The 22552-nt window shown below is 38.9% G+C and overlaps 1 protein-coding gene across 9 annotated transcripts; it reads left to right on the forward strand.

The window, feature by feature from the left end:
- Positions 1 to 1286: 1286 nt before the first annotated feature.
- Positions 1287 to 21457, forward strand: LUC7L3 (LUC7 like 3 pre-mRNA splicing factor). 9 transcript variants are annotated; one of them, XM_035342603.1, is made up of 13 exons: positions 1287 to 1512; positions 9897 to 9963; positions 10912 to 10951; positions 11163 to 11307; positions 11644 to 11718; positions 11796 to 11900; positions 12770 to 12943; positions 13415 to 13698; positions 14270 to 14430; positions 19243 to 19383; positions 19489 to 19594; positions 20016 to 20081; positions 20940 to 21457. In XM_035342603.1, exons 1-12 carry the CDS (start codon positions 1414 to 1416, stop codon positions 20038 to 20040), a joined length of 1422 nt encoding a protein of 473 aa, XP_035198494.1. In that variant the 5' UTR covers positions 1287 to 1413; the 3' UTR covers positions 20041 to 20081; positions 20940 to 21457. The 9 variants fall into 9 exon arrangements, 7 of the variants coding, with proteins under 7 accessions (XP_035198494.1, XP_035198493.1, XP_035198495.1 ...); XR_004755202.1 differs by having other exon boundaries at positions 19489 to 20081; XM_035342602.1 differs by having other exon boundaries at positions 20016 to 21457.
- The last annotated feature ends 1095 nt before the right edge of the window (positions 21458 to 22552 follow it).

Raw genomic sequence — 22552 nt, forward strand, 5'->3', positions numbered from 1 at the left:
TTAGTTCCTACTCGCAGCCCTGCCCGCTGGGTCGCCAACTCCTGTCCTTTGCTCTTGTGGGCTCCCAGATTATGAAGTTAGCCTTTTCTAGGGAATTCACCTCGTCTGTGTGAATCCTGTAACTAATCCCTACAAAAAGTAAAGTCTACCTGTAATTCAACGTGAAAGATTACCTGTAGTTTATGGCATTTAGTTTGAAAAGACATTTCTGATTGTTGATTTGTCCCAAGGCAATAAATGGACCAATTCTGCCCTCTTTTTCTGGAGCAGACAAACACCCACCTCCCATCCTTCCGACAAGCCTGGGCTGGAGAATATTAAGACAATGGATTCATACCAGTTGTGTTGCATTGATTTCAGTGACATGTTTTAAACTGTTCAAATGGGTTGTTATCTCATTACAAAATTGCAAAGTTTAGAACTTCGCAGTGCCTTGTGGTGCTGTGTGCCGGTGGTTTTATGGGTGTATTTTGGAAAGGGAACTCTGCAGGCAACGCTATGTTTGCAGAAAGCCCCCAGTGATTTTGAGCAAAGCTGCCGTGAGTCCTGCGGGTCTTACAGGGTCAGCACTAATACAAACGTCCACGTCTTTAGAAAATACAATTTAATTAAAATAATAATAATAATAATTTCATGCAGCTTGGATGATGAAAATGATTATGAGAAAGAGGGAAATAGTTGAAAATTAGGTGAAATTCAGTAATGACAATGTAAAAAGTCACACTCAGGAAGGAAAAAAATAAACTGACGGAGTATTACTATGATAAAATATAAATCAATAATTTGTACCCATATAGCATTATTGCAACAACAAAACAAAAGAACAGCGTTCCATTTGTGCAGGAACAAGGTCCTGCATGGAATAAACCCCTTCTTTCGGGGTGATACAGACAAAGCAAATGGAATCCAAAACAACTAATAAAAATTGACAAATTTTATTAAAAAGTACGACTCATGAGAACAAGTTTTAAAGAACTGTGTACATTTATTAGAAAAAGCAACACCTCAGGATGCCTGACAGTGCGCCTTGAGGCGTGTGGAGCATTTGCAGGTGCGAGAAGTGCTCATGCACCGCTCACCGGCGGGCCCCCCGGGCGCTCACGCACCCCGCAGCACCCGGGGCAACCCCACGGCCTGTCCCCAAGGAAACCCCCGGAGCCGGGAGCCGCCAAAGGCTGGGCGAGGAGAGCGGCGGGCGCCCCACGCGAGGCCGCCCCCCAGCAGGCCGCCGTCGGCGCCCCGCAGCAGGCCAGGCCGCAGAGGCGGTTGGCAGGCGCGCGGTGCATTGTGGGCAGGGCGAGGAGCCGCGCCGCCATTTTGTCTCTGTCACTCCGGCGGCGGCGCGGGCGCTCGGGGAGGAGAAGGCGGCGCGGAGCCGGCGTTTGGCGGCGAGGATTCGGCCCGGAGGACGCGATGATATCGGCCGCCCAGCTCCTCGATGAGCTTATGGGCCGGGATAGGAACCTGGCCCCGGATGAGAAGCGCAGCAACGTGCGGTGGGACCACGAGAGCGTGAGTGCCGCGGGGCCGCCTCTCCCCTCCCTCCTGCCCTCCCTCAGGGCCCGGCCGGGAGCGCGGAGCGCGGCCCTGGGCCCGCATCGCTCCCGGGGGCGGCGGCGGAGGGGTAGGGCTGAGGTGTACCGGCCGATGGCGGGGGGGTTCCCAAGGCTCGGGCTGGGGCTGCGGGGCCCTCGGTGCGGCCCTCAGAGGCTGCGGCCCTCCTGCATGGCGGCCGCGGGGCGGGAAGCTCCAGGAGCCCCGAGGTGAGGAAGAGGAGGAGGAGGAAGGTCCCGCCGTAGGAAGGCTGGGGGCCTGCGCTGTCGTTGGGGCTGACGGCAGGACAGAGGCCTTGTGTTTGGGTTTCAGCCTGAGGGAGAGAGGTGGTGTGCTGTGCGCGGGGCGGCGGTGTGGGGAGATTAGGAAGTTCGGGGGGGGGGGGGGGGCGGGGGGCCGCGGGGGGGGTTGGGGGGCGCTGGAATGAGGCTGATAGGGGCAGAAGCAAAACTTCCTTGGAGCTTGCTGCCTTGTACAAAGGGAGGCGGGACGGGTTTTAGGGGTTTGAAACGCAAGTGTCTCTGGATCTCTTCCTGAATGTGGTGTTGGGGGAGGAAGTGTGTAGGTTTGGGTGCAGGCATCCTGACAGAGCGGCTTGGAGGATAGCTGAGGACGACTTTTGAAGCAGCATTTAACAAATAAAAACTTGATTGCTGTTGTACTTTGTCAGGGTAGCACAGCGTCGAGAAGGGAGGAAGGAGATGGGCACTAGGCTAAATAGCATTACTATTTAGTACTACTTAATGTGTTTTTTTTCATTAACATAGTGATGTCATTCGTTTTCTGCCATAAACAGCTCAGACAAGACTTCTTTTGTATTATTTGGGACTTTTTTTTTTTTTCTGGGACATAGTTGAGTTTTAGGGAATTACGATTTTTATTGACATCCATCCTAATGGTACTGCAGCCAACTTCTGAAAAAATCACCAGTAATTGCATAGTTCCTTAACCGTTTCGTGGGGAGAGGTGAGAACTCTGCTGCTTTTTTTTTTTTTTTTTTTCATCATTCATGATGTAGCTTTGTGTTACGGTATATGTTGGAAAAAAGAAGTGTTACAATTAGAATAGCTCGTTTATTATGTTTGGTAGCAATTGCTCTAGTTTAAGCTGCAAATAGTGTGCAGATGAACTTTCTGGGGCTCCTCCCACCTTAGCATTTTCTTGGGATGTTTTTAAATTGAGTCGAAAGGGTGAAACGCTTGCTTTTGGCTGTTCTATGTTGCATCTGGATCCCATGGGTTGGAATTTCATGTTTTCAAACAAAACTTAAGTTATTTTAGTGATGGCTGAAACACGCGTTTCTCAGAGTACATGAGATAAGGACAGATGTCTTTCTTGCTTCGGACTGGAAAATCCAAGCAGTTTTTTTAATAATTTCTGCTTGAAAAATGCTGCTATATAGTTATTTGTGTCAGAAGAAAATAGTAAGTTTAGGAAGTATTCATGAATTTCTTAATTTTTCTTCTAGACTTTTTAACCAAAGATCGTTATTCAATTGGGTGTTCAGTTAAATACTTTCGATTCTGAACTCAAAAAGGGATTGTTCAACCCTGGGAATAGGAAGTAAATAGCTCGAGACTGAATCTGGTTAAGATGACTTCTATCTTTAAAAAATATTTTTTTTTAAAACTATGTTAGGCTGAAGATGTTTCAAATAACCATAGGGATCTCTCTTTAAGATGTTCTAATTTTTTTTTGTTGTTGTTGTTTATTTCTAGATCCAAGTCACCCTTTGACAGTTTAGAAAGTGGAGAGCTGTGCTCTCTCAGGCTAGTGGCAACTTTACAGGCCGAGGGTTAAACTTCAGCCTTGCAGGAGCTGCTGTTAAATTTGTGCCACTCCTGATTCTATTTGTGAGATTTATAGGACCATTATTAAGCAGAACCTCTCTGAAGGAATGTGTTGATAGATAGATATCTACAATCTATTGGTGAGTTTGTAGCAGAAATTTACTGCTATTAAAACATAAAGATGTGTTTCAACTTTAACCCCTTGCATCCCATAACAATTAAATTTGTAATGCTGAGACATTCAGCAAATGCAGATAAGGTTCAAATAGTAACATTCATTTATCTGCTTGACTGCTGTTTTATTTTTCAGGTTAAATGCATGTTAGTTTCCCCTCTGCTAAAATGATGTATCTGTCAATGTGTGGCTTTTTCATTGTAAGCATATTGTGCTCTCATACCAGAATTTAAGACTTTGTGTCGCGTTTTATCAATTTTTAGATGTGGAAGGTTATCAAAAATAAGCTCATCCCTATTTTCTTTATCATTCATAAATTATGGATGGACAGATATCAAAACCTATAGATGATGCAACGTAATACAAGACAGGAATAGGTTGTTAGGAAGTTGTGAAAGCAGAGTGTGCTGAGTTGAGCATTTATTCGCAGTATTAATCAAATGTGTTTATCATATATTGAACAGCCTTTAAATTATTTTATAACTTTTACGTGACTAAAGCCTTTACTCTTAAGACATCGGCATCCCAGGTGCTGTATATTTCAGTATTACAGCATCTCTTTGGATGATCAATTCTAGATCTGGCATAAAGGTTTTCTGTTTTGTATGTAGCAGGAAATGACTACTAGCTTGTGTTTTAGTTTTTCTGCTTACAGTCATATCTGTGACCAAGTGTATTTCTGGAACAGTAACTAAAAAACTATTGATTCAAGCATCCTTGTTTATTGTGCCACCTATGCAAGACAAGTCAATGAGTGATGGTATGAGAGTTCTGAGGCTGTTCTACAGCTCAGGAAAGGCAAGCGTTGGCTACCTGTGCTTCATGCAGTGTTTTGAGATTGTGATGGTTCCTTCAAGGTAAAAACAGCATTTTAGAAAGTAGGAAGAGATTGGAGAGCAGTTCTAGACAAGTGACTGAACAATTATCTGTGATAGGCATATAATTCCTCAAAATGTAAGTTCTGTATTTAAATACGATTTAGTGGTGTTAATTGTTTATGATCTGTTACATACTTATTATTTTTTAATGCCAGAAGACCTAAATTGGTTCGCATCTAGTTAGAAGTTCAGAACTTACTCCTCACTTTTGATTATTTTTTTTTGGAATTTGACTTAATTTGTACTTGTTTGGGGAGAATGCTTCTAATGGGACGGTTATCTTTAAGAGCCAGTTTGGGGGAAGGACTTAGCTGTTCTGGGTGGGGGAGCATTGCTTATAAAGCCCGTGGTGCTTGGGAACGGTAAGGCTTCAAAGAATGAAGCAATTTTCTCTTATTGTGTAGGTTACAACTTGGATATTATTCTCAGCCTTTTTACTAGGACTTGTGTGCCTAAAGGAATGTGCTTGTAGAATTGTTTACTACAGTTCTACTCTTGTAGAACAGGAGCATGTTAGTATAGAAGTGTTAATGGTATAGAGCTGTCAGTAGTTTTTGTCTGGGGGAAAGCTTTGAATTGGTTCACAGCTCTTGATGAGCTATCCGTTTTTGTTGTCAGCTTTCACAATTGGAAGTGAATGTTACTTTCCCATCTCTAAGGGATTTCAAGGATTAGTAAATTTGAGATGGAGTGGAGAGTTCTAAGTGTCCATTTTCATTCCAGTGTGTTACTGAAATATGACATCTGAGGGCTTTGAGACAAGCCACAGCTAATCCTGCTGCAACAAAGTGCTGATAACATTCTGCTCAGTCCAGCTTCTTGATAGCAGAGTCATCAGAATAATTTTGGGGGAAAAAAAAGCTTGTTACCTGCATGGCTAAATAGCCACGCTAATCACCTGCTGCCTTGTTTCTGCAAATGTGGAATATATTTCTGTATGACTTCTGACTTGTGCTAAGTGCAGCAGTCTGATAAGCTACGGATGAATAGTGCTATTTGAAGCATATCACCTCTGTTTCAGCCCTTTAATGCCTCTGTGGTCCTTCAGCCATTTCTTGGCCCTTTCTATTCCTGCTCATGATTGACTACTTAAGACCAGCTGTAAAGTGCAGCTGGCTGGTAGCTATCTCCAGCCTGTCAAGGCAGTTGTACCACAAGGTGAAGCTAACTCTGGATGATAAAGTTTCAAGATAGCTGCAGGATTTTCTCAATTAATGTTTTTTTTGTCAAAGTAAAACCAATTGAAGAACATAATGAAATAGGTGCGAGGGAGGGAGAAAACTGTGGCAGACACAGCCCGAACCACTCTGATATCAGTATGTCTCTGCAGGCTGCCTCTGAGGAGAGAATGTCAAGGACTTCTCTAGGTACCGCAGCATCCAGAGCTAGGAGAAAATTACTGCAACTTTTCAGTGACTTTCTTTAATAGTTAATACAATGTCAGATGTGTTTAAGCTACAAACTCCAGTGGGTGGTCACTACAGCTTCTGGTACTTCTTCCTACCATCAGCTGGTAAGAAGAGGCTTTTTCTAGAAGTGTTGCTTCATAAGGTCATTTATTTTTTTTTTGTTATGCTTTGTCAGACTTCTGCCTCTAATAATTTTCCCTTTGCTCTTTTTGTTGCTAGTTTCAAAACTATTCCAGGCCAGTTTGCAGAGTTTTTGAGCATGTAGCTATGAAGATTTTCTGTAAGTCTTTCCCAGCAGAATATGGTCAGGCTGTTATTATTATTATGCTTTTTTTTGTCTTAGGAAATTCTCTGATTAATTCCAGCAGATTTTCTTGGGAAGTGCCTTTTCACTGACCCTGTACTTGGTTGTGAGGTTGAGAAAATGAAATGGAAGGGAAAGAGATCCTAGAAATAGGAAATAATATTTCTTTTGATTAACAGAGGAGTTCATTTGGACTCTGGTTTCTTGAAACCGCTTGATACTAAAGTGAGATTGTCCAATTTCTTTCTCCTTGCTTCTTCCTGAGAAGAAAAATCGTGATTTTGTGTGGTTGTTTTTAATCATTCTTGATAAATTGTTTCAGAGAGCAAGCTTAGGTGGTCTCATGACTTACTGCCAAAGCCTCTGCCAATAATTCTGAATGTTTGCAAAGAAGGGCAAGTAAGTCTGTGCATAAGCTGCTTGTAAGAGGTGCTGAATTTAGTCCACCCTTAGCAGGTGCTTATTTTTTTGTCATTCTTTTGGAGAGCTCCGTGACTTGAGATTTTGTCTCCAAACAGTAGGCCTTGGGTGTTACACCTGCACATTTGCTGTGATGCCTTGTTGTAGGGAGACCCATTCAGCTTTACTTGTGCAGCTTTTCAAGATGCTTCTGTTCTGGACCAGTCAATCTTGCATTGGCAGTGCAACTGATAATGAAAGGTTTCTACAGTCAGGGATTTATTTTTTTTCTTGGTTCTCCCCAGGCATTCAGTGTTTCTTCAGACAGAACTTAAAGCAGGTGAAAAGTAAGGCAGCTATCAAACTGTTTTCAGAATGGCTCTGCCACTTTAAATCTGCAGTCACCACTTTTACTTGGATTAGAGTTAATTCCCAAAGCGTAGTCATACTACTCAGACAAATTCATTTTCCACTCATGCTTTGTAAGTATTGTTTTTTATACCCCATATAGCTTTTGTATGACCTGAAGATACTTAAAGTTTAATTAGTGGTTGTTGGCATATATACAAAGCCTTAGTTGCTGGGCTTTTGTTTTGTTTTGGTTTTGCTATGGTGCTGCTTTGTAGAAATGCCACAGTGACATCACAGAAACAGCCACCTAAGCTATAGCCCTGTGAGGTGTATATGTGTGTATAAGTAAGACATTTTCCAATCTCTTTGCGTTGAAATTCTGGTAAGACACTTTGTATTTCACATGAAATATTTGGCGGGGTTCTAATTCAACAGACAAACTCTAAGTCTAAACTGATTTCTTTTAAGTTGTTCTTCAGTCAAGAAGCTGTGTCGTGTTCTCTTAGGTTTGTCCTTTTTGGGTCCACTGTGGGTATTCTGGATAAAATTAGATAGATGTAAGAAAAAAATGAGAGAATTGTTTTAATAACATTTTTATTTTCATATATCTATTATGAATTTTAAGAAGATAATCCTTTTGAAAATCAAACTTTTCTGGGAGATGTCTTGTTTTACTAAATACTAATTTCAAGTTATTCTGAGAAATTCATCCATGCCATTGGAGCTGTTTCAGAAGAAGAGGTGCAAGCCAGAGGTGCGCGTGGATCATGTGTGCCAAATCCATCTTTGTCTTGTATTGTTAAAAGTGGGAGATAAGCAAAAGTTCCTAGAAAACAGTGGGTAGTTGAGGAAAACTGGTCATACCCCAGGCGAGAGGTGCTTGCTTTCTTAACTTGGAAAAAACGAGAGGCACAGTTAAGACAAAAATCTTTCCCCCTTGAGACTGTGGTGTGTGTTGGATAAGATACCAGCATGCGCATAAATGCTGGTCAGTCTGTTGCTGCTTGCACACGTAGCCTGGGTGTTGCCCCTTTCCTGAGGGTTCGTCAATGAAAAGCTCCAGAGCAAAGTGGAACTTCAAGCTAATACGGCTTGCTGTCTCAGAGGATATGAGTTAAAGCCTGACTGCTTCTGACACTTAAGCTAGTAATGTAGCAGTAATAGAGCTATTTTGCTGATTTGGTTGCACTGGGCAGGGTCTTTATTCCTCTGTGTAGCTGCAGTCACTCAAGCATGGTTAGCTGAGGAGTTAGCTGAAGTGTGAGTGATGGGAACTAACTCTGGAGTGAAGGCATTGCTTCTGAAATCCTGATGGTGGTGTTGATCTTAAAGTGATGGGAAGCTTAAGATAAAAAGTACACTATGCTTTTTCCTTCTACACTTAAGATCTGGGTAGCTTTCTCCCCCTGTCTTGCTGTAGTTCTCTGCAGATGCTCAGTCTTCGTGAACTTCAGGAAAAAGGGAGTGTTATCTGCACGGCCTGGCTGCAGAGAGTAAGAGAGTGTTTGTTTGTTTGTTTGTTTGTTTTTTACCATCTAGGCTTGAGACTATTTACTGATGGTAAATTAGTTTTTTTTTTTTTAGTTTTCTGTTTGGCTGGTTAACACTGTTGCTTTTTTCCATAGATCACTAAATATTTTTTATTTTCAGTGCAAGCATGGGTTGTGGTTATAAAAATTATTACTGCCTGCTGAATTTAGTGCCACTGTGGCCTAACCTGGATCACAGGAGCAGTATTCAAATTATGCAATAATTTTTTTTTTCTTGTTTTACACCCATGGGCTGTTGTAGAAAGCTTAGTGTAATCTGCAAAGCGGTCAGTCCAATTTTAACCTCCGTAGTCTGATTTGCAGTCTGGCAGTTAGCATGGAAAAATAAATCACTGTAATTTGAACAACTGGTGTCACGGGCACTACGCGAGGTGGTTGTGTGGGGTAGGTCTTGGATCCCTACTCACACCCATTTGTTCAGATGCTTCAAAATACTTTTTAGGAAATAGTATGCTGCAGCTCTTTGTCCGCAGTGTGAGTGTTAGAGCTAGGCTGTAATACCCAGTAGCATTTACTAGATTTGCCAAATATTAGGAAATGGTGTAATGTGTAGGAGATGTTAGAAGAATGTACAGGCTAATTTTGGATTGGCAATTCGTTAAAAGTTAATGTTGATCAAGTCTGGGGAAGGGTCTATTAAAGAAATAGTTGTTCAAAATATCTGATGACCTTAAGGGTGAAAGTATTCCAGATTTTAATCCATTCGGCTTTTCTGATGGGTAAAGAGACAGGAGATACTTGTGTGAACTTGAAGAACTGACCAACTCTGCTAATTAAGCCGATGTACATGGGTGAGGGCAAATATATTTTAAAAAAAAGAATGTCTTCTGTGCATGTCTTAAGTATATAATATTTTCTTTGCACATCGTTCTTAAAGTAGAAATTTCTAAAAGCATTAGAATGAAATGCAGGGAAGCTCTTGACTAGTTCGTTACCTTGTGTGTTTTTAGGTCTTGTAGTTGACACCAGAATCCCCAGCCCTGCGGCAATGCCTTCCACTTTGAGTGCTGGTGTCTCATGGTTTCCAAGCCAGTAGCATTGAAGGAGGGATGGAGGCTGAATGCAAAGTCCTTACGGATGAGCAAAGAACAACTTGCTGTCCTGCTTCCATGGCAGGTGTTTTCACCATTAAAGAATTGCACAAGAAAGCTTTTTTAATAGTTCAGTCTTTTCAAAATACCACATTACCTTGCAGTTACAAATAGGTTATGCTTTCCTGTAATCTTAAATATCCATCAGTAAAATCAAGAAATACCATTGTGTCAAGGGAGAGTAAGATTTCTTAGTCTTTTGTCATTAAGATGCACGTTGTAGCATTTGCTGATGCCAAGTAACACAAAGATAGGGGCATACGTGGATAAAACTTTTGGAAGCCTTGCAGAGTGTACAGAGGGTCTTTTTGCACTGTAATTTAGAAAATATAAATGATCACTAAAAATTGCCAATTATTGAGGGGGGAAAACTGTTTTTTTTTCTGCTTTTTCAGGTTTGTAAATACTACCTTTGCGGCTTTTGCCCAGCTGAATTATTCACGAATACCCGTTCTGATTTAGGTGAGTGTATCTGTCTTGTCATTTTTATTCATGTACATATAATTACAATTGACTCTATGTAAATATTTTTACTGGTGAATGCTCTGTCAAAACACTTTGGAAATAGCCTTTGTAAGGATTGCTAGTGACAAAATATATTAAGATTAATATTTTTTCCAAATTCTACTGGAAAAAATATTTTTAATGGTGTAAGCTAAATTATTGGGTGTGGAGTAGTTTTCTTCTCCTGACGTGTTGTCTCCTAATTTGATTTGTGCTACCTGGGTAGTGTTTTAACTTACTTTAATGTTGCTCTATGTTTTTGAGCTTATTAACTTGAGAGACTTGTACTGTAATAATTACTGCTTAAGGCCTTCTCTAAGTTACCTGTAGCTTTCAAGCTTTGGTATGTGGACAGCATGTAGTTCAGAGAGTGCAACTAGAAAAAATCTTGCTTCTTTTTTTAGTGTTAAATTCCAAGTCCACTGAAGAATTTGATAGACTGAGCAGGGTGGGAGAATTTCAGCATTGCTACCCTTCATGATCACAGGATGATACATACCTCTTAATTTTACTCTGAAGATAAATACTTTAATTATCTATTTTTATAATAAAGAACAATGTTTGGAGTTTAAGAAAGTGCTTGGTGAGATTACCTTTAATATGTAATCTTTCCTTTTTTAAAGGCCTCAAAATATTTTTGTGTAGTTTTACTGACAAAGAAAGATCTGGAAAATCTGTTTTATGTTACAATTTTGCAAGTCATTCAGAATTTCCTTTGTTTTTCTAATTACTATGATATATTGGCATTCTTTTAAACTCCAAGCAAAAGAAGGCAGAAGTGCAGGCATAAAACTCCCTGGGAACAGTTAAAAGCTCTGTTCTTTCTAGGTGCGCAAACAAATGCCAATGATGTGAGAATTCAACAGTCAGGAACACAAGGTTAAACTTTTTGTGTGGTCTTTTTAGGTCCTTGTGAAAAAATTCATGATGAAAATCTACGTAAACAGTAAGTACGCTGATCAATATGCTAATGTAAATAGCATTTCTAGTATGTTTGAAATTCATAAAAGCAAGCTAACTATGAGAATGTTTACATAAACATTTATTTAAACATATAATGTTTACCTCCAGCAACAATTTAAAACATTGCAATGTGTCGTTTGTTTTTGGTGTAGTATGAAGTGATGTGACCTTTCATTTTAAAAACATTTCACCAGGTATGAGAAGAGCTCTCGTTTTATGAAAGTGGGCTATGAAAGAGACTTTTTGCGCTATTTACAAAGCTTACTTGCAGAAGTAGAACGCAGGATTAGAAGAGGTCATGCTCGTTTGGCGCTGTCACAGAATCAGCAGTCTTCTGGGGTGAGTATGGAAGAATCATTGAGGCAAATAATTTTTCCTCTAGGTAACACCTCTACATTCTTTTTACCTTGGCCTCAAATGTTATGTTCAAGGAGGGAATTTTGTTTGGATGAATTAGCTTGAATAGTTTACTCTTGCTGAGTGAAGCAAGTTCTGCGTTGAGAGGTGTTTCTTATGTTAGAATAGATGATTATTCGTCTTCATGGGAGGAGACACAGGAGAAGGTTATTTCTGACGTGTCTGGAATATGAGAAAACACCTTTGAAACATACAAATTGTATTTTTCTTTGAACTTTAAAATATATAAATGATTGACACATTTGTACTGCTTGGCAGGCAGCGGGACCTACTGGTAAAAATGAAGAGAAGATTCAGGTGTTAACTGACAAAATTGATGTACTACTACAACAGGTGAGTTTTATACCCTATAACAGATCTCTTGCTTTCATTACTTGCTTAATAGTTACAGGGTTTTTATTGTCCTTTAGATTGAAGAACTAGGTTCAGAAGGGAAAGTGGAAGAGGCACAAGGAATGATGAAACTTGTTGAACAGCTAAAAGAAGAGAGAGAATTGCTGAGGTCTACAACTTCAGTAAGTAACATGTTCGTAGTTCTGTCAGTCATACTTGAAAATCTGGTGCAACATTAGATTCCTAATAACCCTGTATTTACAGTGAAAGTGTGAAAGTTATGAGCAGAATTAGACAGTGACTTGATTCTTATGTGTGCTGATTTAGTGTGCTGTGTTGAGAGTGGTTTTCATGCACACAAATTACAAAAGTACTTACACAGTGGCCCTAGAGGTGTATGTTCAGCTTACACTAGTTCAGATCTTAGTTAAATTTAGTAGTGTAGCCTTGTGTTGTGTTTTAACATGTCAGACATCTAAACGCTGCACAGCTATTTGCTCACCCAGCTTTGGTATCATACACAAATCTGCTGAGGGTACACTCAAGCCCACTGTCTGTGTCACCAACAAAGATGTTAAAATAGTGCCAGCCTCCATGCAGACCCCTGAGGGATACCTCTTAACACTGGTCTTCACCTGGACATTGAGTTGGTGACTGCAACTCAGGCTCCTCAGTTGGTGTTAGAAGTAATTCTAAGAGAAGACTGGGTTTTATTTTTCCTTAATCCTGAGATTGCTAGGAAGCTGCAGATAACCAATCCTTGGCAGTAAGGAATAAGGTTTGTTATGGGTGTTTTCTAATTGGCTCCTTCCTTGTGGCTCACATTTGTAGCCTAATCTCACACGGTTTGTCCTAGTGGGTATGATGCTCCAAATACAAAGTATGCAGTTAGGAATTTCAGTTTTCACTGGTGAAAATTATTCAACAATATTAGTAAAGTATTAAAAAGCATTAAAGTATTAGTGCTATTAAAAAATAATAGTAAAGTTCTAGAGATCTGTGCTATCACCTGTCCAAAAAAAATAATGTATCTTTTTTTTTCATCTAATATGTTCTTTTGCAGACAATTGAGAGCTTTGCCGCCCAAGAGAAGCAAATGGAAGTTTGTGAAGTTTGTGGAGCCTTCTTAATTGTAGGAGATGCACAGTCCAGGGTAGATGACCACTTGATGGGAAAGCAGCACATGGGTTATGCCAAAATAAAAGCTACTGTTGAAGACTTAAAAGTAAGCACGTCTTAAGTTACTGAGCATAAAAATTGCTCAGAGGATTCCTATGATAAAGAGAAGGCTGGCCACCGGACTTCCTCAAGTGTGTGAAATACTCCAAATATACTATATAAAAATGAAATGGAATCCTGCTGTGCACATTTAGCATTGTGTTTGCACTGATACTCTTCGTTTTATGTGATTACACTGTGTAAGCAAAGAGGTAAACTCAGGAGTTTTATGTGGCCTTTGTTAACATCTGTAAGGTCTGTGTTCTTGTGATAATGACAAGCAAAAAAAAGTGTTCTCCAGGAGAAAGGATGCAAGCTTCAGTCATTCTAGAAAGTGCTTCTGTGTAGGCAGTCCTTTGGACATAATTTAAATATTTTAAAAGCTTAAACTTTTGCATCTTGACATTGTTTGAACTAAGTCATATTGAATGACTTATCTTGAATAATTGTAATTTCTTCCCATGAACTTTTCTTTAAGGAAAAGTTACGAAAAAGAACAGAAGAACCTGACCGTGATGACAGGTTAAAGAAAGAGAAACAAGAAAGAGAAGAGAGAGAGAAAGAGAGGGAACGGGAAAGAGAAGAGCGGGAACGGAAGAGGCGGCGTGAAGAGGAAGAAAAAGAAAAAGAGAGGGCCCGTGATAGAGAGAGACGTAAAAGGAGTCGTTCCCGGAGTAGACATTCAAGCAGAACATCTGACAGAAGATGCAGCCGTTCACGAGACCACAAAAGATCAAGGAGCAGAGAAAGAAGGCGGAGCAGGTATGGGAGCAAAATATTTTCACGTAATTTTTCCAGACGTTAAAATTTCATGAGGACCTAATCTGTCAGCCTGGGTCACATCACTGATTTGTTAGCTTCACTGTTCTTATCTCTAATTGTAGACATGCTTTACTGGTGCTAGGTATAAACAGGTTTAGATGCATATTTGTCTTCTGTCTGTTTTTGGAAGTAGATGACACCATTGTGGTGAAAGTAGTTGTATGAAGGAGCTTTTAGTACACAAATATTCCCAGAGGGCATAGTCTAGTTTGTTGTTTTTTTTTCTTTTTCTCCGTGACCCCCCCCCATACCCTCTTAATTTTCCTTGGATTTTAATTTATAGTGGTGGATGTTCTTAAGCTCTGTGCGGTTGGATGTTTGAAATGAAGAAGGCAGTGTGAAGCCAGGTCTTACGTACTGAGAAATATTTGTGTACAGTATGCTAAGCCTTGTTTTTAAACAGCTGTTTTCAATGAATAATCAATGCATTATAATTGTAAACCAGGAGCAGTTTGTGTATTCTGAGTACCTGCTGATATTTGTATTTTTCAATTTTTTTCTAAATGTTAAGGAGTCGTGACCGAAGAAGAAGCAGAAGCCATGATAGATCAGAAAGGAAACATAGGTCTCGCAGTAGGGACAGGAGACGATCGAAAAGCCGTGATCGGAAATCTTACAAGCACAGAAGCAAAAGCAGAGAGAGAGAACAAGACAGGAAGTCAAAAGAAAAAGGTATGTTTGTGTGAAGACCAAATTAATACTTAGTTCTGTAAATAATATTTTCCTAAAGTCTCAAAAGCTTGTTGTCTTTCTGTCAGGGACTGAAAGTTCTTCTTAGCATCAAATCATAATTGGTTTTATAAGCTGTATATGTTGCTGTTAACCCATTCGAAGCATTTTATTCTTTCCAGTCATTGTTAATGCACATGCGTGTGTACATACACTCTGGCGTCTTCCTCTCATCTGTTAAGTAGTTTCTAAAAGCTTACAGCTTACTACTTTGTCCGCAAATTAAGCGTGCGAGGATTGTGTTGTATTTTAAGACCTGTTGACTGTTTACATTTAGAAAAGTATGTGCACTGTAATCAGGTTTTTTATGACTGGGTATTCTTATTGTTAACAGGTATTTCTGTAATTACCCTTTACTGGTATGTGTTTTGTGAGAGATCTGTAGTTGTGTTCCTACCTGTAGCATCTATTACTTCTATACACTGTCATGTTTCCTTTATTTTTCTTGCTTAACAGCGCTTTTAGTTTTTTTTCTGATCTATGACTGCAATCCAAGATAAATCTTTGCAGAATTTCTCTGATGCTCTAAATTACATTTCCATGCTCTTTCCCTACCAATCTTCTGCTCTTTTCCTCCCTCCTGCTTGCCCCTGCCTTCCTCCCCCCTTTTTTTCCCCTCAATGAAGTGAGATTTGCCTTGTCAGTATTCAGGTGAGTCTCAAAGGAATACTGTACTGCTTTATAGCAGTACATACGTGTACGACAGCATTGATAGTGACTCATCAAAGGCTGATATTCTGAAGTTTTACCTTTAAGTAGGGTTTAAAAGAGCTGCAGAGAAAACATGAGAGATTTGCATTTGGTGAAAAAACGTTAATTCATTGTCATTGCTAAATTCCTACTTCAAAAGTCTTTGGAAACTTCTGGAGGAATATAGTACTAACTTCTGGCTTAAACTACAGGCTTTGCTGGGGTACTGACTAATGTCCACTCCGAAACAGCCACCCCACTTCATCATCAGAGCTGACTGTCAATAATGGATGTAACAATTCTGTTATGTTTCTAAGGTACTTTTGAGGTTCTCTGGGATGAAAGGTGCTATGTGCATGTTTCTTGATTGCATAGGCCTGTTTGCTATACCTTTTTCCATGTTTTTTTTTTTTTTTTCAGCAGATTAGTTCCTGAAATGTAGGTGGTGCTTCGTGTGTTTTCATTGCCTGATTCTCTTGGACTGTTTTAATTTTTCTGATTTATACCACAGTGCATCTTTAGTATTGATTCATCTCTGATTTTGCTTTGACCTTTATTGGCAAGTGTTTTTTGCTGCCTGCTTGCTGGCAGTGGAACTGACGTGTAGAGTTTGAATTCAAACACAGTATCGTAGCCTATATCTGTCCATTTGTTACTTTCTTCCTACCTGATGCTGTGCCTTTTTTTGCCTATTTTATGAACAGACTTCTGGTACTTGGTCAAGAATGTCCTCTTCAGTACTCTGTGTGTATCTGTCCATATAAATAACTATACGTATTTATTCAAATTTGGTCTGTTTATTGCATTTATGGCTTTTCAGTTCTCTCCTGAATCTTTCCATAAATAGAGGAGTTAGTGAACTTTCTTCAGCGTATCAGTATTTCTAGTTTAAACTTGACCAATTTCCTTGCTGGCCATTTTATTTGCTGCTTGCTACCTTCTTCCTCCAGATATGATAAAAGTGAGGTGATGCTTGAGCTGTGATGAAATTTCCACCTGAGAAAATAAGTTTTTTTTAACTATAACATTTGCAGAAATATGAATAGGCCGTAGAGCAGGAATGTAATGCTGAAGATGTTTGTGTTTCTCCCTCCAGTGAGAGGGAGAAAAAAGGCAGGGAAGGCAATCAATATTTAACACTCAAGTGTTGAATTTATATGATGAAGTTGTAAACACCGTTATATCCTCACATTTGCCATGTGGTTTTGTAGGCAGTTAATTCAGCAGTTGGCTATAGGGGTTCATACATCTGAAGCATGTGGCTGGCTACTCTAGTAGCCTTAACTATGTTTACTGCTCCACTGGGAATATTGGCTTCAGAATTTAATTGACTTTATATACAGCATTGATCTGCAGTTATAGAAGTAAGCAGCAGCAAAGGCCTGACTGTAACACATGTGGTAGTGCCTTTCATCTTGAAATCTCAAACTGCTTTATGAACATGAAAACATGACTTACAGGGGGGAAAAAAGGCAAGTTATCTGAGACTTGTCCACTGTTACACACTAAATCGGTGCCATACTTTGAAAATTCAGAAATCCTGGCTTCTTAATTACTAAAATACTATGGAATGCTGTGACCTTTCAAGCCTATAAGAAGACAGTGTATGTAAAAATGGAGACACAATTTCTGACTTGGGTTTCAGGAACAGCGAGACATTTGCTAAAGGAGGGGAAACAGCCAATCAGAAACACCAGTTGAGCATTAATGTAACTACTGTTGATGTAAACTAACCTCGGCATAGGTGGAATAAATAATTGGAGAAAAAGAAAATCTGTTTTGCAAGTACCTACATCTTATGAAGGGTTAACTTGCCACCAGACCACCTTTACTTGGACCTTTACCTTCTGGATTCATAAACTTCTATAAAAATAATTGAATTTGTGATTGTGTTTTCATGTCAGTCATTTAAACCTCAGCAAATAATGTCAAAACGCTCAAACTGTCAGTAATACAGGATATTATGTTTAACAAACTGACTTTACGTTCTCCAAATAGTAAAGTCATTCACATTATCTTGGTAAGAATTCTTAGTATTTCAGTTTCCCCCATGAGCTCGAACAGAAAAACATGCACATGTTGAATTAGGAAGCAAAGTAAATATGTGATTTTACCTAATAGATCACAGCTAAGATAATATATGCAGAGTATCAACAGCAAATTTATTGTATGTGCTTTTAAAGAAAGAAATCTGAATGATTGAAAATGCAGTGAAGGAACTTAACAGTTGCTTGCAGATACTCCAGGATTTGAAAGAAGTTTAGTTTATTGGGCTGTTGAATACACTTGATCAGTTCTGCTTGGCAAACTGGAGGTTTGCTATGGTTAAACTATTTTATTATTGAAGGTGTTAGAAGAGTTTCGTCTTTCATACCACAGGTTAATAGTAGTTTTTTTTAACCTTAAACAAAATAGTCCTTCCTGACCAAATTCAAGAAACAAAAGACAAAACAAAACCCTGCACACTGCACATCCATAGGGCTATTAAGATCTACCATATCTACATAGGACAGAAGATAAGATTATTGGACTGACTACTAGTCCTCTGCGGGGAAACAAGACTACTATTCCTCAGTGGATCCACGTGTGCATCGGAGATACCTATAAGACACAAAAAGAAGACTTTTTAACAAGGTTAGTTAGAGTGCAATCTACCTGCGGAGTTGCAAAACCGAGGGCAGACAGATACAAAACTTGTAGTTCTTCAGGTAGTTTTTTGGACATCACTGTGTGCTTTCTCCAGGCACTGTGCACCACTGGATGTGCTGCTTCCAATGAAACCTCAGTAGTAGTGCTTTTAGGCAGTTGCCCTCATTTCAGTATGGGGGTTTCTCTCCTCCCTTTGGTGTATTAAAAAGAGTGAAGTCGGGATGTTGCTTCTGTTACGAAGCTTAATTTCTGCTTTGCCTTCTGAAGTATAAAAGCGTGTCATGCCAGTCTAGGTGATAACATTGTTTAAAATAACTTTTTGAGAGTGTTCAATCTGTGTGCTCCTGTTTTGGGGAGATATATATTTATTTTAATTGCCCAGATAGCAGGGAACAATCAGAAAAACAAGCATGAATGTTGTTCTGTATGATGACATCTGAGAGGTTTTTTTATTTTATTTTTTTCTCTGAAGTGTCTTGGTTTAATATTATGTATAGTAATAGAGGAAAAATTGTTATTTTTATTAAATTTGCAAATACTGAATTTACAGATTGAGGCATGTAGCTCTACTATTGAATGTTTTTCTTTCCACTGAAATACTTTTACTTCTGGCTTCCTTCCTCCTTTGAAGATTATTGAGGGAAACATGAGTTTTTTTCAGCAGTGTAGTGAACTCTTCAGTTGCAAGTCAGCTTTCTAATTCATGATGAATTTGTGGGGTCCTTTCCAATTTGCTCTTCTTTGTGTTTGGAAAATACTGCTTTTTATGTACCTTCCAAACTGTCTTTCCAGGCCTTTTTTGAGTGAATTAAAAACACAGTTTTTATAGAATTGAGAATGAATAATGCTGACAAGCGTACAGCTTATGTGATGCGCTGTCCAATACAATTAATTTTGACTTCTACTATGATCCCCACCTACAAAAAGCTAACTGTTCTTAAGTATTGTTTGTTTCCTGAGTCTTTGATTGTTTGGGGTTACAAATTTTTTAACTTGGCAAAGACCAACTTATTTGATAATGCACTTATGCATTGTCTGTACACATCACAAATTAAACCTGGGGACAAAAAGTCCTATAATAAGTAAGGAAGCTGATAGCCATGCATCATACTTGCCTAACTTGACTGCCTCGCTCCCCCCCCTTTGTATATTTCAGCAGACAGCTGTGTAGCTGCCTCTGTTAGATCTGTCCTTCTCCCCCTGCCCCCACTGTCCCCTTCAACTTTTTTTTGGTACCCTGTCCATTGCAGGATGGTAGTTTGAAGCCTGTTTCTATAACTTTGAGTATTACTGCTATTACTATAGACTACTGTATTATAGAGAAGATAATTGTCCCATTTTGTATGCAATGTATCTCACATGTGCAATGTTTGTTTTTACTTTGAAATCCATGGTCAATGTCTTCTTTCATGGCAGAAAAGAGGGGATCTGATGATAAAAAAAGTAGTGTGAAGTCCAGTAGTCGAGAAAAACAGAGTGAAGACACAAATACAGACTCGAAGGAGAGTGATACTAAGAATGAGGTCAATGGGACCAGTGAAGACATTAAATCTGAAGGTGACACTCAGTCCAATTAAAACTGATCTGATATGACCTCAGATCAGACAGAGGTAAGTGCATTATTTCAAACTTTGATTAGGGCTTTTTGTTACTGTTTAACAGTGCAGCGTAAGTATGCACAGATGAAGATGGAACTAAGCCAAGTAAGAAGACATACTAAAGCACCTTCTGAAGGAAAAGACAGTGTAGTCCTGCAAAACATTTTGAGGTACATTGTTTTGTCTCAGCTATTTTGTAGCAGACTCGTGCCCCCATTAGTGTGCCTCTTTGAGACATATTTGTAATATAGTCACCATAGAAAAAAAATTAATTATCCTTTTTTATTTTTAGGGATTTTGTTATCGTTTTTTAAAAAAAAAGTTGAACTGTTTTTGTATTTAAGTCCATATTGTGTTGGTACATCAGCAGAAACTTTTGCTTTAATACTTAATATTTGAGGCACATGTTGGACTACTTTGTTTTTATATAAACTGCTAGTATTTCTTTGTCAAGGATGTTTCTAGTTTTTTTTTGCTTTATTGCCTTGCATTCTAATGCAGTTTGTTCTGTAACTCGAGAGCCAGTAGCATTGGATTGATGGAAGTGTAGGGTTTATGAATTATTGCAGCTGACTACCATACCTCACACAGCGTTGGTGTTGTGAGCGGCCCATGAAAAGCCAAATTAAAAATCAAGGATTCAGTCAAACTAAGCAGGTACTCATGCCAGGTACTCCTTTCTCTACCCACATCCATGTTTGAATGCTGTTGCCTGTAATCTTTAAGCTTACTGTTGTGTTTTTGATTTTCAAGATAGTGAAAAGGACTTTTTGTGTATTGTGTGAATACTGTAAATCTGATGTTAACAGAATGGAATTTTCTTTCAACTGTGTGTAGGGATGCAGTGGTGCCCAGAATTAGATATCTTTAAAGAGTTTAAAATGCAATAAACACTACATAATAATCGCCTTGTTACTTTCAATGCAATTCAAGTCTTTAAGAGGTATGTGTTTAATATTTCCTACTGCGTAGGAGAATTTGCAGTCAGCCATAGTAGAGAGAAGTGGAATGGCTGATAAGAGACTTCTAAGGCAAATGTAAATAAAAGGCAGATGTCACAAGATGATTACAATGTTCATGGCAAGAACGTATGCTGAAAAACTATTTGTTGGAAATAAAACTGTTAACATTAGGAGATGCAAATACTGTGTTAAAAAGAAAAGTTGGAAGTGTTTTCCCCACTCTTGATGTAGCTTTCTTACTTTTGCACAAGGTTGTTTTAGTTCTGTTCCTGAAATAAGGAACTAACGATGCAGATGCAGCTGATAAATGAGGTTCTTGCAACATAAGCTATTAGTAGAGCTTCATTGTTAATGCTAGGAACCCTTAAACGTGTAATGTTGGTCATTAAACTATTAATGCTACATTATTGCTTCTAAAGCTGTTACTGTTCAATGTTGACATTTTTGTAGAGTTAAGATGACAGCTAACAACTGGGCCAGTGTATAGGACTTGGTAAACTAAATGCTCTTTACGTTGTCTAATTGTCTGTTTTCCCAAAATTTTGCATTATAGGACTACTACGTGAAGAGTCTGCGAAGACGGCGGAAGACAGCTTAAAATGAAGATCTGCTTTAAAATGAGGTGAAAGAAAGCTGTAGTGGCATAGAAAAATATAAGTTGAGTTAGAATTTTTTTTTTATAAAATTTAATTCAGGACTGGTGTTTCCTGCCAGAGTTCAGAAAGATGTGTTGATAGCACATATGCTACTGAGAATATAAGTCCTGTATCCTTTTTTTCTTTAAGACTTTTTAAGATAAGAAACCAACATAACCTGAACACATGGCTTGCTCAGTGTTTAATTGCAAGTTTTCATTCTTGGACTTTAAAACACAAGAATAAATGTTTAGTATTTGTGTGAATCGAACTAAAATGAATCCCATTTTTACAACTAAGGTATTCCTAGCTTCTTGATATACGAGAAATGGAAATAAAGTATCTTTGAATTTCTGTTACAAATTTGATTGTCTCTGTCATTGAACATTTAATATTAAATAAGTTTCTTTCCTAATAAATTTACTCATGTCTTCAAGCTTAGTTCACTAATTTGGATGTTTAGTTATTCTGTGGTGGTTGGGGTGGTTGTTTTTTTGTTTTTGCTGTGCCATTAGTTAGTATTTCCTTTCGCACTTAGTTCCCAGCAGTTACTGTTGTTGGATTCATTGTCTTCTAAGGTGTGGCTTATTCTGCAATTGGTTGAGGTTACAGAAATCTCACAATAAAAACAGGCCTTAAGCATTTACAGAACAGAAACTTCTAGTATCAGAAAGATGTCACTGCTGAGACTGACCATCAGCTTGCCTTTACATTTGCGTTGTAGTATCAGTTTTGAACGTAACAACTTTATGCAGTTGGTAAGCATGCACGATTTCCATGTTGCCACAGATAAGGTAAAAGAAAAATCCTTTGTGCTTTCTTGTGAGGCTGTAGCACAAGCAGATGTAGATATTGTTGGAAAACTCCATGCCATGTGTCCTAGTCAGGAGTGAGACAATAAAGTGTACTTCAGTGCTGTGTCTGTAAGGCATTAAACTCACATTTTAAAAAATACTTTATCCTTTGTGTCAATATTCAGGACTTGATTCTGTAGGTAACTGTAGTCATATATGGACAAAGCACTTTTGTTGTTTGTGCTGATGTCGGTGTGCCTTTATCATCTGTTTGTGGAAGTGCACTTGCAGGCGGGTCCCTCTGGTGAAATGGAGCACTGCTTTTCTGATAAGCCGGGATACTACTTGCAGATGGCCATGATGCCTTTTTGACTCTTTTTCCAAAGCAGATGTGGATATGTGGGCACAGCAGAAGGAGGCTGCCCTTTTTATTGGAAATACATGAGAATTCATGTGAGTGAAAGCAGGTAAAATTACAGTTAAGTAAGTTCTAATACTGCCATTTTACAAACACCTTTTCCTCTCTAAACTTGAGGAAGAGACAGGATTCGCCCACTGTATTAATGTGTCAGTTATTTCATTGGCTAAAAAGTTTGTCTTGCACCTTACGTTGTATGTAACTACAATTATGTTGTAATTGTTACGGGGACAAGCATTTTCCTTTACTTAGGACAGGTACAAATGGTAAAAATGAGGAACCTTGTAGTAACTTGGGCTGGAATTCACATTTTAGCACA

Source organism: Oxyura jamaicensis, chromosome 18 (genome assembly GCF_011077185.1).
Source record: "Oxyura jamaicensis isolate SHBP4307 breed ruddy duck chromosome 18, BPBGC_Ojam_1.0, whole genome shotgun sequence".
In the NCBI taxonomy this organism is placed as follows: Eukaryota; Metazoa; Chordata; class Aves; order Anseriformes; family Anatidae; genus Oxyura; species Oxyura jamaicensis.